This window comes from Phallusia mammillata, chromosome 3, assembly GCF_965637545.1.
Source record: "Phallusia mammillata chromosome 3, kaPhaMamm4.hap1.1, whole genome shotgun sequence".
In the NCBI taxonomy this organism is placed as follows: Eukaryota; Metazoa; Chordata; class Ascidiacea; order Phlebobranchia; family Ascidiidae; genus Phallusia; species Phallusia mammillata.
Window position 1 is genome coordinate 22,151,071 of NC_137254.1, and position 13,277 is coordinate 22,164,347.

General features: G+C 37.2%; 1 protein-coding gene across 3 annotated transcripts in view; it reads right to left on the bottom strand.

Moving 5' to 3' along the window:
* Positions 1-13,023, bottom strand: part of LOC145217672 (signal transducer and activator of transcription 5B-like) — a 35,093-nt gene extending 22,070 nt beyond the window's left edge. For 2 of the 3 annotated variants that reach the window (XM_080085011.1, XM_080085010.1), the window contains exons 1-4: positions 1,836-2,061; positions 1,253-1,427; positions 719-878; positions 494-583 (exon numbers count right to left, since the gene is read on the bottom strand). In XM_080085011.1, coding sequence (XP_079941137.1) covers positions 494-583; positions 719-878; positions 1,253-1,427; positions 1,836-1,935 — 525 coding nt within the window. In that variant the 5' untranslated portion in view covers positions 1,936-2,061. Of the gene's footprint in view, positions 1-493; positions 584-718; positions 879-1,252; positions 1,428-1,835; positions 2,062-10,718; positions 10,816-12,905 lie in introns of those variants that run through there. The other variant, XM_080085012.1, reaches the window with a different exon arrangement.
* Between the last annotated feature and the right edge of the window lie 254 nt (positions 13,024-13,277).

Sequence of the window (13,277 nt, forward strand, 5' to 3'; positions counted from 1 at the left end):
GGTATGAAGAGAGCGTTAGTAATAGTGTTAACACTTGCTGTCTATCTTTAGCTCAAAGATTTTAATCGATTAACTTTCTTAAATTAAACACAATTTTAAGGAGATATCAACAGAAGACTAAGAAATGTTTCGGTAGCAGTCATAAGGCTGCATGTAAACAAACAGTAGCTAGGAACAATGGTACCAGTTCATACACTGCAGTGACAATAAAGTAAAAACCATATGGAGTAAGCTTATACTGCTCCCTGTAACTGCTGATAACTGTATGCAACTCAAGCCTATTCTTGAAAATTACACCACCAGCATTTATTCATTTCCAGTTTTAAATTCTTAGAACCAATGTTTGACTGAAATTACTGTAGTGATTAAATCAATTTCATTTAGAAGTGATTATTTCTGCAGAAACTAACGGTAGCTTGCATGAAGAAATGTTTATTGCAAGTTTTCTATTGGAATAAGTTTTAGTGAAGCAATGGTTTTAATGACAACTTACTGCATTCGCTTGCTGAACCAGTCTGTATTCAATCGATAGGATTTTCTTAACTGTTCGAACCAGTTCCAATGGCGCAGGACCATATACATTCTAAAAAACAATAGGGCATTTTTGGTCAAAAAATTGTTTTAAAACTAACATGCTGTTTAAATTCTAACTCAGATATAACTTTCACAAATACATATACAGTGAGTTACCAATACATATTGGATTAACGCTGGGTACCTTAAAATGAGAGGCAATTTCGCTGAAATGTAACCTTTGCAGGAAATCTTTGCCTTCTGTAAGCTGGTCACACTGCTTCTGTATTTCACCCAGGAATAAATCCAGAATGTATTTTGCATGTGGTTCATCATTTGGAATGTTGTCAGGGTCTAACTGATCCCTGTAATCAAAAAAAGCAATTTTAAAGTGCAAAAATCTTCAATGTAACTTAACAAAGAACTTTACAACTGAAATAAAACCTTGACATGGCTACCATTAATTTTTTTCTGTGACAATGTCATTGACTAAAACTTGACAAAAATTTGTATGTATATTTTAAGTTGTGCAAACTATATAAAAATGGTATTTTTAAAATTTTAACATAAAATTAACACCGAATTATAGTCATTTTTTATCATTTAATTAACTGGTGTTTTCATTTTTTGTGAAAAAGGCAAAAGTATCTTGATTTCTTGATGAAAAATAATTTTGTATTTAATTTTACAAAGGCATTAAACACTTTATTGGCCTAAAAACATCATCCCTAGTACTTACCAGGATTGTCTTTCAATTATATCTGCAAAGTAGTGACGGAACTCAATGGGAAAGTTTGGACCATAGAGGTTCTGAATTTGTCTCAGGGAATCCCCCTCGAGCTCTCGGACCTTTGCCCACAACGACATACTGTTTACCCCTTGTGTTCCAGGAGTAGACAGAGAGAGAATGTGATCTATATTGCAACAAAAGAAAGATTGTAACATATTGTTCTCATACAAATAATTAAAAAAAATTTTTTTTTCATCATAAGTGTGCTGCATATTCACATTTAATGTTTAAACTTAACACATTTGCAATTTGTTTGGACATATAATTTGCAGATTCATACGAAAAACCCAACTACGACATACAAAACACATGATTACTCTATTAAATTTTACATTTTTTTGAGAAAATGATTGAATTGTTGGTTCAGAAAAGGCATTGGAAACCTTATATCACTTAAGAAAACATGATTACTAAGTGTTAAAGTTAAATGTTTTATACTGTTAAAAATTCAAACACATACAAGTGTAACAAGAAACAGCAGGCAGAAACAATAAAGAAGTAGTGGTTATATTACCAAGGCACACACACACACCTCCAAATGCTTCCTGTTTTTCCTGTTTAATGTTCACATTCATGTTACCATAGTAATAGCCATTGTGTGCCATGGGCATGGAGTTTTGGCACTGCAGCATTGCACAAGTGAGGCTACTATCTTATCAGAGCCTTAATTTGTTACTTTAGAGATATAGATATATAACACAGCTTATCAAGTTTTAACAAAGTTTTTTTGTGTATCATACAAAATAAGGCCTTTCAGTAACCCTGACAAAATGAAGAAACAATTTTTACCAAATCATGCAACAGTAAATGTTTATGCAGATCGTTTGATATGCTTGCTTAAACCATTTACAAACAGCCTGTTAAAATGTGTTCTGTTCTTAAAAGGTATCATAGATCCTCAACACTAAAATTTCATCTTTACCCATGTACAGTTAACTAACCATCAACAAGTTTACTAAATGCTGCATTAGAACATGCACATTTAATCAAAACTTAACTGCCAAAGTTGATTAAATTACTTTCCGTATAAGTCTGTGTATAGTGTTCTTAAGAACATGTATACTTTTAAGCAAACAAATTTACAGAGAAAGAATTATATTTACACACAACCGCAAAAAGCATTGAAGTCAAACCTTCACAAAAAAATACTGGTAATTAAGCAGGTTTTTTTGCCACAAAACCAATTTTCATCATGACAAAAAACAATTACTTCATTTGTGTTTGTGTCCCAACCATTTCCAATGCCGGTTTAACTATAGTTTATTGGCACAACAAACACCATTAACGTCTTAACCGTTCCTTAGACATGAGCAAATTCCATTCCATAGGCTTGGAGAGAAAAAACAACAAAATTCCTCACATTAAAAAACAACATAACGTGCGTTGGTGCACAGGCCACTTTCAAAACCGGTTTAACAATCGTTTATTGCTACAACAAAGAAGTATTGACGCCTTGACGCAACCTAAAGCCTAACCCGGTAAGCAGGGTTGCCATACCGTCCTTATTTCTAAGATTTGTCCTTATTTTGAAGGGCTATGTCTTAGAAAAGTTCATTGTCCTTATTTCTAAGAAATGTCCTTATTTTTGACTTGAGTCCTTCTTTTGTCTTATTTTCAACAATTACAAGTCAAATCCCTGCTACAAGTAGAAGTAAACCTGGACCTGAGCTGTCGTGAGATGCAAGAAGTATTTTCTACGAACTAGGAATTGCTGGAACAGATGGTTTCTGGCAAAAAATATGGCATTGGATATATCATGTCTCGTATAAATGCAAAGATTTGTTCAAAAACGTTTGTTTTGTTTCGTCTGAATTTTTTTTCGGTTGTCCTTAGTTTTAATTTCAAGTCGATGGCAACCCTGCCGGTAAGGGTGGGGGCAGATTCCACATTAATTGCTTGCAGGAAAAACAATATTCCTACTAATAAAATATAACTCAATTTGTGTTTGTACTGGGGCCACTTTTTAGGCCGGTTTAAATACGCCTTAACCAAGTGGTTTTCATCATTTTGCGACGAATTCCTCACTTAACAATTCAAAACATTTTCATTCCTCCCCAGTAGACTACATAGTAGATGCCAAAACATACAAAGATCGTATTTTATCAACGTCATAGGTATTCCTAGAGCTAAGTGAATATTTACAAACCACATAAAAGCGAATTCCTTCACTCAATTTTTAAAATTCCTTCCTGATAACTGAAAACTTAACCAAACCCGCAAAACTATTGACATCTTTCATACCAACAGCTTGCGGAGCTAATGTAACAGAGTGACCCGAACATTGGTCGCATGTACATGGCAAGGTGAACGAGGTTCATATAACCCTTTCGGCAAAGCCACTCTTGATTATATCCACAACGCGCGCAACTATACCTATTGTTTACGCATAATTGTCGCACAAAAGACGGCCGTATAATAAGAGCAGCACGCAAGCTAAATTATAACGTTCCTTAGCCTTTGTCCTAATCACAATTTCGTAAGTTATGTTCTTAACGGCGAACAGACGTTTGGTATGAGCAGAAACGAATTACCACTCGAAAACGGAAAAACCTCGTTTAAAACATCACAAATTTTTGGCAATATTTCAATCTTAACTTAACCTGGCCATTGATATTAGGGAAATCGCCCGTTCTTTGTGTTTGGAACTGCGCCCATTAAAGACGATTTACCTTTATTGTATCCGTTTTTATTAAAAAGTCAAACAAAGGTTTGACAGTGAAGGGTAATATGCAAATAAAGACGCTATGAACCAGATGCACATCGCATTACCACAGCAACCTTTAAAGAGGTTTTTTAACCATAAACAACCCAAGCTAGAAACATTTTAGTAAGGATTACAAACCAACTTTGTATAACCAATCTGTCCTAATTTTAAAAGAAAACTTCCGAGTAAACGGACAGCGCCCGTAAAAAACACAAGTCGATGCAGAATTAATGTGTCTTCAACAGGTCTCTATTGCGACAAGCCCGTTTTTACAGGAAATAAAAACTCAACTATTGGTGAAACTTTAAATGTTTCTTAAATGCTGTCTGAAGATTTCATGGAAACTTTGTTCACTATCCATTAGGTTCACGTTAAAGTTTTGGAAAATGGAAGTCAGGACACAGTGTGAAATTGCTCACATTCTGAAAGCTAAGGACATGCTGCTAAAAATAAAAAAAGGACTTCGAACAGCAAAAATAATTAACGAAGCAACAGTGCTTTCTAATCAAAATCAGTCAACAAATATTGTTAACGATATATATTTTACCCAAAAGGACATCTTTAGTCGTTCTTATTTGAACAGAATCTTTTGCTTCGTCAATTATTCTTACGGATAATTTTATGTATAAATCAGTGATCGTCGACAAAAGATGCCTACTATTTGCGGGAAAGGTCCTTTTACAAACACTAAAACTAAAGCCAACAGCAAAAACGGGGAAAAAGAGGGTATTAAATGCATACTAAAAAACGCACTTTTATTTTAAAAATTTGGACAATCGAAAAAACAACAACAGTAATTCGTAAAATTAAACACTAAATATCCTTGAACAACCAAACTTTCTCGCACAAAATACTAGATCGCCGTTACATACTTTCACCCTTCGTCCAATACTGGTTTTATTAGGGCTAACACAATACAGAATGTGACCTCATTTTATCACATAAGCAAAAAACAATCATCAATCATTTTCAGCTAAACGCTTGTCACAAGTTTTGAGCAACACAACGATCGTAATTTAAGCCTAGTCGGGTTACATATTGCGCGCCTGTTGTTGCTAGCGGGAACGAAAACCGCTTGCGACTCGTATCCTTTTATAATAGCAAGTTTCCGTTCAACGGAAACTACAGGCCCTCCATGGCTTTCAAACACTTTTATACGCTTTGTTTCGCAGTAAATAGACGACCTCAAAAATATGCTAGCTGTCCAGAGGTCGTGTCCTAATTTAACAACAGTTCATCTTTGACATGCGACTGTATTGGAATTAGCATGCTCTCCACAGCAAAAATTACATGTATAGCTGAAAATTTGCCGTTAAACACTCTAGCTGAAACTTTATTTAACCCATGAACCCTTGACCCATTGCGTTGGTGAGAAAGTAATGGGGAATTTAACAGAATATGTCAACCGTCAGCTGATGCATAAATAACCATTTCCATTTATGCATCTTGGTAGAATCAGTAATACAGTCAAGCCTCCAGTACAATAAAAATTAGGCTGTTACAATCAGCCCATCAGGGTCTTATCAAAAATGTCCACAACGATAACATAATTGCATTTGACGACTATAATCGTCCAGCCCTGACAAGATTTTGGTATGTTTCTGTTTGTCGCAAAACTGTACACAAATGACAAAATTTATATCAACGTTTCTTAACAGGCAGCCATGACAGACCCCCCCCCGCAACGAGTGTAGGTCTCACTGGTGACAACCACAAAAAATCCACGTGAACACTTTCAAGTAGTCAAAATGACTAACATGCTAATGTTTCAATTAGTCAAAATAATGGCATTTATTCATTCATTCTGGAAGAAGGTTTTGTCCTTGGTGCCGCTGCACTTTTCTCATTCGCAGTGTACAGAATCAATGAGAAGTTGCTAATATGGTTTCGAACTTACTTTCATAACGAGTGGTGATTTGTTTACCCGTTTAAATCGACTGTTTTTCACTTGCTCCAGAGTCGATATTGAAAGTGTTGTAACGAGCCGAGGGATACGCGCTCTGAGGGTTACTTTAAAGGGGCCATAAACTACGACTTACGAACCACTAACTCAGAACCAAAAGTACCGTAATTTAGAACGGGGTATTAGGTCAGTACCGCCAAACTTTTCACAGAAAGTTTCAACAAGTGGTAAATTTCACTTGCTTTTAGGGTAAACTTACGTAAGCATTTCTTTATGATAGCTTTGCGAAATGATAAAATGAATTACAAAACTTTTAAATTAGCCATAACCGATACGTTTGGAATGTAATTTTGCCCAAGGCACAAAAAGTTTTGCAAAACGCATACACTCTTGAGGTGCACGTATGAAGTATTTGCGCAAATACAATGTGAACAAAACAAAACTGTTTTCAAGCGTAATGATTCTGCGTTTTGACGTAACGACGCACGCACGCTTTGATAATATCTAGCCGTACTAATTGGCGACGTAGCCACAAACCGACCTCGTACTTGAAAATCTGCACACAGCACAAAACCTACTAGCATGACAGCACATAACACGCGGTAATCAGTCTTGCACGCGACGTTAGCTTACAAACATGTTGACACCTAAAAGTTTAATGAGTGCAAAAAGGTACAACCTACTTAACTGCCAATCACGCCTTTCCAGGAAGCTGATTACCATACCTGACAAGTTTCAGTTTTCTGGCTAGTTTTAAATTCATTTCTCTCGTGTCGTTTTGCAACTGTTGCAAAAATGTCACACATCTTAGGCACAAGAACTCACGGAAGTGACATATCATAAGAAAGATGAGACACATTTACTTGTGATGGCTGAAACCGGAAGAGCCCTTTGTTTGCGTGCAATTAAAGTTCTGTCGAATTTTTCATCTTCGAAGACCATGTCAAGCGAGTAGTTCTGAACGAATTAAAAGAAATACCTTGTGCAAATTCATAAGCTAGACACACTGTTCGCTGAACAACCGTATCAAAAGTTAAACGTTCAAGAGCCTATCCTTTTTACGTTTGTTGCTATTTTGACAGGTAAAAGCGATTATACAGTAAAACTCGGTTAAACCGAATTCGGTTACCGTAATTTTCCGTGTATAATGAGCAAAATTTAATTAATTCATTGTCCTAAAATCTAGGGTGCGCATTATGCATGGGTACAACAATTTTTGAAGAAAATCTGCCTCAAAATAAAACTTGAAATCAGACCTTTCTTCTTGTTTGTTGTCAATCGCGCATCACATTTAGCCATCCTGCCCAACACACTTAGTCAGTAAAATTCATAATTGACGACACATCGTTTGATGCGATAGTGCAATCCTTGATGGTGTGTTATTGTCAAATACTGCACACTGCCCATTTAGCGACAACGTAAATGGGGTGATATCATTGCCGATATGCAACGGATCGAACTAAAATTTTGTACTATAAGTTTGAATTTAATTATTCTGATTTTTAGGTATTTTAATCTGATACATATTAAACTTCATTTGTGTTTTAAAAATAAAAATTTTCTCTGCAAGTATTAAGATCGGTTCCGCTTGAACGCGACCAGTAAGATCTCGTTTGCTGTCACAATGTACCCTACACAAATCCTAAACATTTTTCGCTATCGAGTTTGCGAGCGCATGTGCAGTGATACTGACCGGCAGAATAACATCCGGTTGTTTCAAAAGATGATCTTTTTTCTGAAATAATTTTACGTTTACGGATTTAAGAGTAAAAATTTGGGTGCGTATTATACATGGGTACAGGCTTTTTTCCAGCATCGACATGCCATTTTTAGGGTGCGTATTATGCACGGGGGCGCACTATACTTGGAAAATTACGGTAATCCGGATCTTCGACAAATTCGGACAAAACTTGGGGTACAATTGATTTGTAATGTGGTAAGGTTTTAACTGATCAACATCGGTTTATCCGAATTAGGACAGTATTTTGGTCCCAACGGGTCCGGATCAACCGAGATTTACTACATTTGTTATCATGTTTGTACCCCCAACCATTAGCGTACAACCTGTGGCACACAAATTTATGTCAGCGAGCAAATTTTTGTTAAAGCATGATGCCGGCTGTACAGTGACAAAAACTCATTTCTATATATTCGTCACAGTATACGCTTCAGGGCTGATCCTAGTTATGAATTTACGTTCATCTTAACATTCTATATATTCGGCTTCAGAAAGTGGTGACAAATCATTTTCGATCAAGAAAGACTAATTATAATACAAGCCAGTTAAACGTGCGCCTCCAGCCGCTATAGCTACCAAAAAACCTACAGATACAAGCAAATTTCTTCCATTTTGAAAGCGTGCAACTTAAAATTAATGCAAATGCCGTTGCTTAGCCAGTAATTTTCTTTTTGCAGTTTGGAATGTTTACGTTGCTTAAGGTTAGTAAAAACAAACGTACAAACGTACAAACGTAAGTGTGTCACACTTTGTAAAACAAATAAACAAGTACGCAATTACGCTCAAATACCTACAGACGCCATAACACCTTCTAAATTCCATTTTTTCCCAACACAACAACTGCAAACGATCCACTTCCGGCGTACATTTCTACACACAACATATCTTGACTATTTTTTACCCACACAGCAAAACACGGACCAATCCATCATCCACACGACAAACTAACATGCACAATTTTCCGTTGGATCTGCAGTCCTAAAGCACGACCTGTTTTCCCCTTGACGATAGTTGGCCACGTACAAGAACGATACACATTACCAAGTTCGATGGTGCAATGCCAAAAGGTCTTTGTGAACATGAAATGAGTCGACAATACACTGTGGGGTGACTATCACGCCTTATCAAAAATTATCACGGAGAAACATCACGTATGGATTTTGCGTGTTTTTTGCATGTGTTAGTAAATGCATCAAGTGAGTGACTCAAATACGTTGTTTTAGCTCCAAAACACTTCAGGACAGTCTCAACTATATAAAGCTCTTCTGGCAATTGTATTTTGTACTGACCTTTCGAAAGCTGTATATAGTGGATATTATGCATGGCAGCAACACCCTAGATACTCAGAGGAGTTCATTAATAATTAAAAATGACATTTTACACATTATGGTTAGTGGTGAATAAGCAAAAAACGCAATTGTTAACAAACTAAATTTAAATTGTAACTTAATGCTTTTGGCGTTACTTATTACGAAAGCTTATGTACATTTCGTACACAGTTAGTTACGTACAATTAAGTTCAATTCAAACAACTTGGAAATCAAACAAACGGTTTCAAACGCTCGGTTCTTTTCACTAACATGTTAGTTTGATTAGGGGACAAACACAGTCGGCTGTACAGTATATTGTATGTACAGTATATATTTAATCCTTCAATAACTTTTTCAACTAAACTGCCGCTAAGAACTACATTAGCTTGTGTTTTTCGCTATACTTTCAAACTGTCTGCTCCTCTCGTGCTAAATCTGTCCTCATGGCCGGGTGTGAAGCCCAGAATGCCGGCAAAATTCGCACAAATTCTTGTTGGTCTTACTTCTGACTGACACATGCGCAAACGCTGCCAATTAACGTACACAATACGCAAACGAGCAGGCGAAACAGATACCCAGGCGCAAGACTAACATTGACGTCTTTCCGAGCGTCTGGCTTTTTCGCCGAAAGAAAAGGCATGCCGATTTGAACAATCGCCTGCATTGCGGATCGTCTCAAAACCGAACAGCTGAAAAAAATACAACCCGTCAGTCGCGCCTGGGTTTGGGCTAATACTGCACCATGCGCCTGAAGTGTGGCGCCTTTAGTTAGCTGCACAGCGAATGGGGGAGCGTCAATTAATCTTCAACGGGTATGAAGGCAAGCGGTGACGTTTAGACGTGACGTTGTAGGGACTGGTAAGACGTGATGTGCCAAGTTGGATAGCGAAAACGAATTGGTGTGAGTTACAACAAAAACTGAAGTTTTCAAATTCCAACTGCGGAATTGTGGATAATGAAAAAACTTTTTTTTTAACAATTTTGGCGATTATAGTTACAGAAAGTATTTTTCTACAGCAAACACAACATATGCTTGAAAAAGTAGAAGACGGGCAACGCCACTTCCCTGCAGCGCGTTTTATGCAAATTCGATTTTACAAATCCCGAGTTAAAGTTTGACACCATTAATCAAAGTGAGATTCGAATTTTCCAGACAGACTCAGGATACATGCCTTACTTCGTGCATACGCGACAAGAACGCGCTACCAGGATAAATTCCAACTTCTGTATCATAACACTAACTGACAAAAAGACACAGCTTGTAGGCAATGAATTCCTTGGGTGAAACTATTTATAGGTACCCGGTGTTTAGGTCAACAAATGACAAAATTAGGCAAAGGTTGGTAGTTTGATTCTCGCAATACAACGTCAATTACTGATACCAGAATAGTAAAACAAATAACAGACAAGTTGGGACAAACCGCCAACACTGCAAATGTTTGGTATTAGTGATTTTTCGAAGTCGAAATAATATGCCAATTTAAACTCATAAAATAATGTTGTAAAATGTAGGTCTATGACTAATATATGGCAGTTTTTTATGTTGAGACAAATTTACTATAGGAGAAAGGCACCTCACCATAAAACCGTTCATACAAAAAGATACGACCAAAAAGGTAAAACAAATAAAACTCATGTAATTAAAACAGTAGCAGACCATGAATCACTCAGGCAAAACAGGAAAACCGCTGCATAAAGGATTAGCAAACAAAACAAACAGTTTGGTAGCTGCCTTGGCGCCGATACTTTCATAAGCTTACCTTAATCTCAGTGTTTAGAAGATCGTAAGCATTTCCGGCTTGGCGACACTGTTTGGAATTCCAAAAGTTTGTTGTAGGGTTTCGATTGCGGTGAAATCTGTCAAACAAAACTAGTTTGGTGGTTGCTATATGATAAGTAGCTACTAGTTACTTCTTAAAGGGGTGGCTACAAACTTTTTTGTTAGGAGTACAGTGCCAAATACAGTTACTATCGAAAGTTCGTTAAAAAACAAGTTGCCTAAATTTTGTTAAAGAGAACTTCAAACACAGCGCTCTGATCTTCCTCAGTTTCAGCTTGGCAGTAATACCGTGATGGCAACCAACGAACTTAGGTACACAAGACACGGACTTAAATAGTAGCTTTATTAGAAAACAAATTGCCAAAGGTTTTTGTCAAAACGTCTGATTAATAAAATGAATACGTTTTATTCTTCAAACACATTTTGCACAAAATTTCGGCGAATGTCAAAAACAGACAAGAAAGTAAATACTGGACCACACAGTAAACCTCGGTCAATTCGGACAATCTTTTCGGGCCAAACGGGTATCTGTACCCTTACCGCATTACAAATCATTTGTACCTCGAGTTTTTGTCCGAATTAGGCGTAGAACCGGTTTACCCGAATCCGGCTTAGCCCAGGTTTACTACATAATAACAATTAGCTATTTTTATGGATCAATAAGAGGGGAGCGAAAACTGATAACAATGCGTTGTCAAGAAAATTAGTTCCAGGTAAAGGTGTGCGCAGAGTATAAGCGTTACCTAGCGTGCTTTGAAATGTGGACTTTAATCATAGCATTTGGATTTCCTTGAAACACGTACGTGCTCTTCGAAAACAGTAGGAGGAAATTTGTATGTGAAATTCCATTTCCCCGTAAATTAGAAAGCACTAGTGATAGCGCACAACGCCAGAACGTGGAATTCTATACACCACCTAAGTGGGCGCGTAGTAAGACACCTAGCGACAAAACGTGAGGGATTAAACGTAATCGCAGATTACAGCACGTTGGAACCCGATATTATGACGTCATAGTGAAAGGTATTTTGATGACAAAAAAGCCGAGTGGACCAAAACTACACGCGTTTTTTTACACTACGGCCAGTCTCAGTACACTCACGTATATTAGGGACTTGAAGATTACGCTTCGCAATTTTAAGTAATTTATAAACTTTTACTCATGATTTTACGACCTTTCTCAGCAAAAATGTTTTTTTAATAAAAGGCCAAGCACCCACAAAATCTTGGTTCCGAATACTTCAATTAAAACCATATATGAGTCGATGACACAAACCGTAAAAATGTATACAGGTAAGTTAAACACTTTCATTACTGGGATCATCCCTGAAGCGTTCAAGCAGACCAGCGATTCATTTATAAAATATAGTGTGACAGGCCTATTGACGGCGTAATACCGAATCAAGCCTGTCCGTCAAACATAATACGCCAAAGAAATCCTATGTGGCCCTTTAGCCCCATCTTGCGGTAAAAGTAAACCTTCACGACATCAATAGTTTTTCCCGCGTTTTTAAAATTTGTAGTTTGGTCTACATCTACATTGTACAGGGGCCAATAGACATGTTGCACATTGCTTATTCTATATATATATTCGACAGATTTTCTTTGCGAAAAGTCATAATTTTTACACATATTTTGTCTACAATTTTTAAATGACAAAGTACTATTTCTGAAATATTTGAAAAAAATGCGTATTTTCTGGATATATTTTGCGATAATATGAACAAATGCGTATGCAGACTGTCAGCATTCCTTCATTACAGAACAACAGTTATAAGAAACCGAGGCATAAAAATTTCATGTAAATCTACTTTACAGCGGCAAGCAACCATGCGTACAACACACAGTTAAGGTCCATACACAAATACGTGGCCAGTACCGCGATGGTAACGTAAAACATCACGCGATTAACTAACAGCGAAAAATTTGTGAAGGCTTGTGTGGTCGCTTGAACAAATAGACCCCGACTGGCTACGGTCGGTGTGCAAACATTCAAACAGCCTGGGGCCTTCGTGAGAACGAGCCTAAAGCGGTAAGCAACGACAAGTTAACGAAACCTGGTTTGCTGCCGCATCCCACGAAGTCTAATCTAAAACCTGAAAATTCCGCAACTTTACTCCCAAGTTAATGCTGCACATTATTTTGCAAGAGCCATAGCAACCCTTCTTACCTTGCTTGCAAATGTCGCCGCTGCCTTAACTCCTCTGCTTTTGTGGGTTAAAATATTTTGCATGCGCCACTCAGTTTTTTTGGGTCTAGCCTATCACTCTGAAAAATGACACAAAAACATACTAGGTTATGCAAGCTGCAGAGTTTAGTTGCAGAATACAGTTACACACTGCCAGGCGAGTTTGGCGACTGGATTTACGGGCGAATTTTACTACCCTCGTAAAACGAGCGCGCCCGAACTTCGAAGTCGAATTTTGGAGTTGTAACTTTTACACGGGTTCACAAAAAGGCCGTTAACAAACTGACAAAAATGTGCCAATAAATGCATACGGTTTTCTCATAATGAACGTTTTGTTAACGCCGGTAGTAGTGC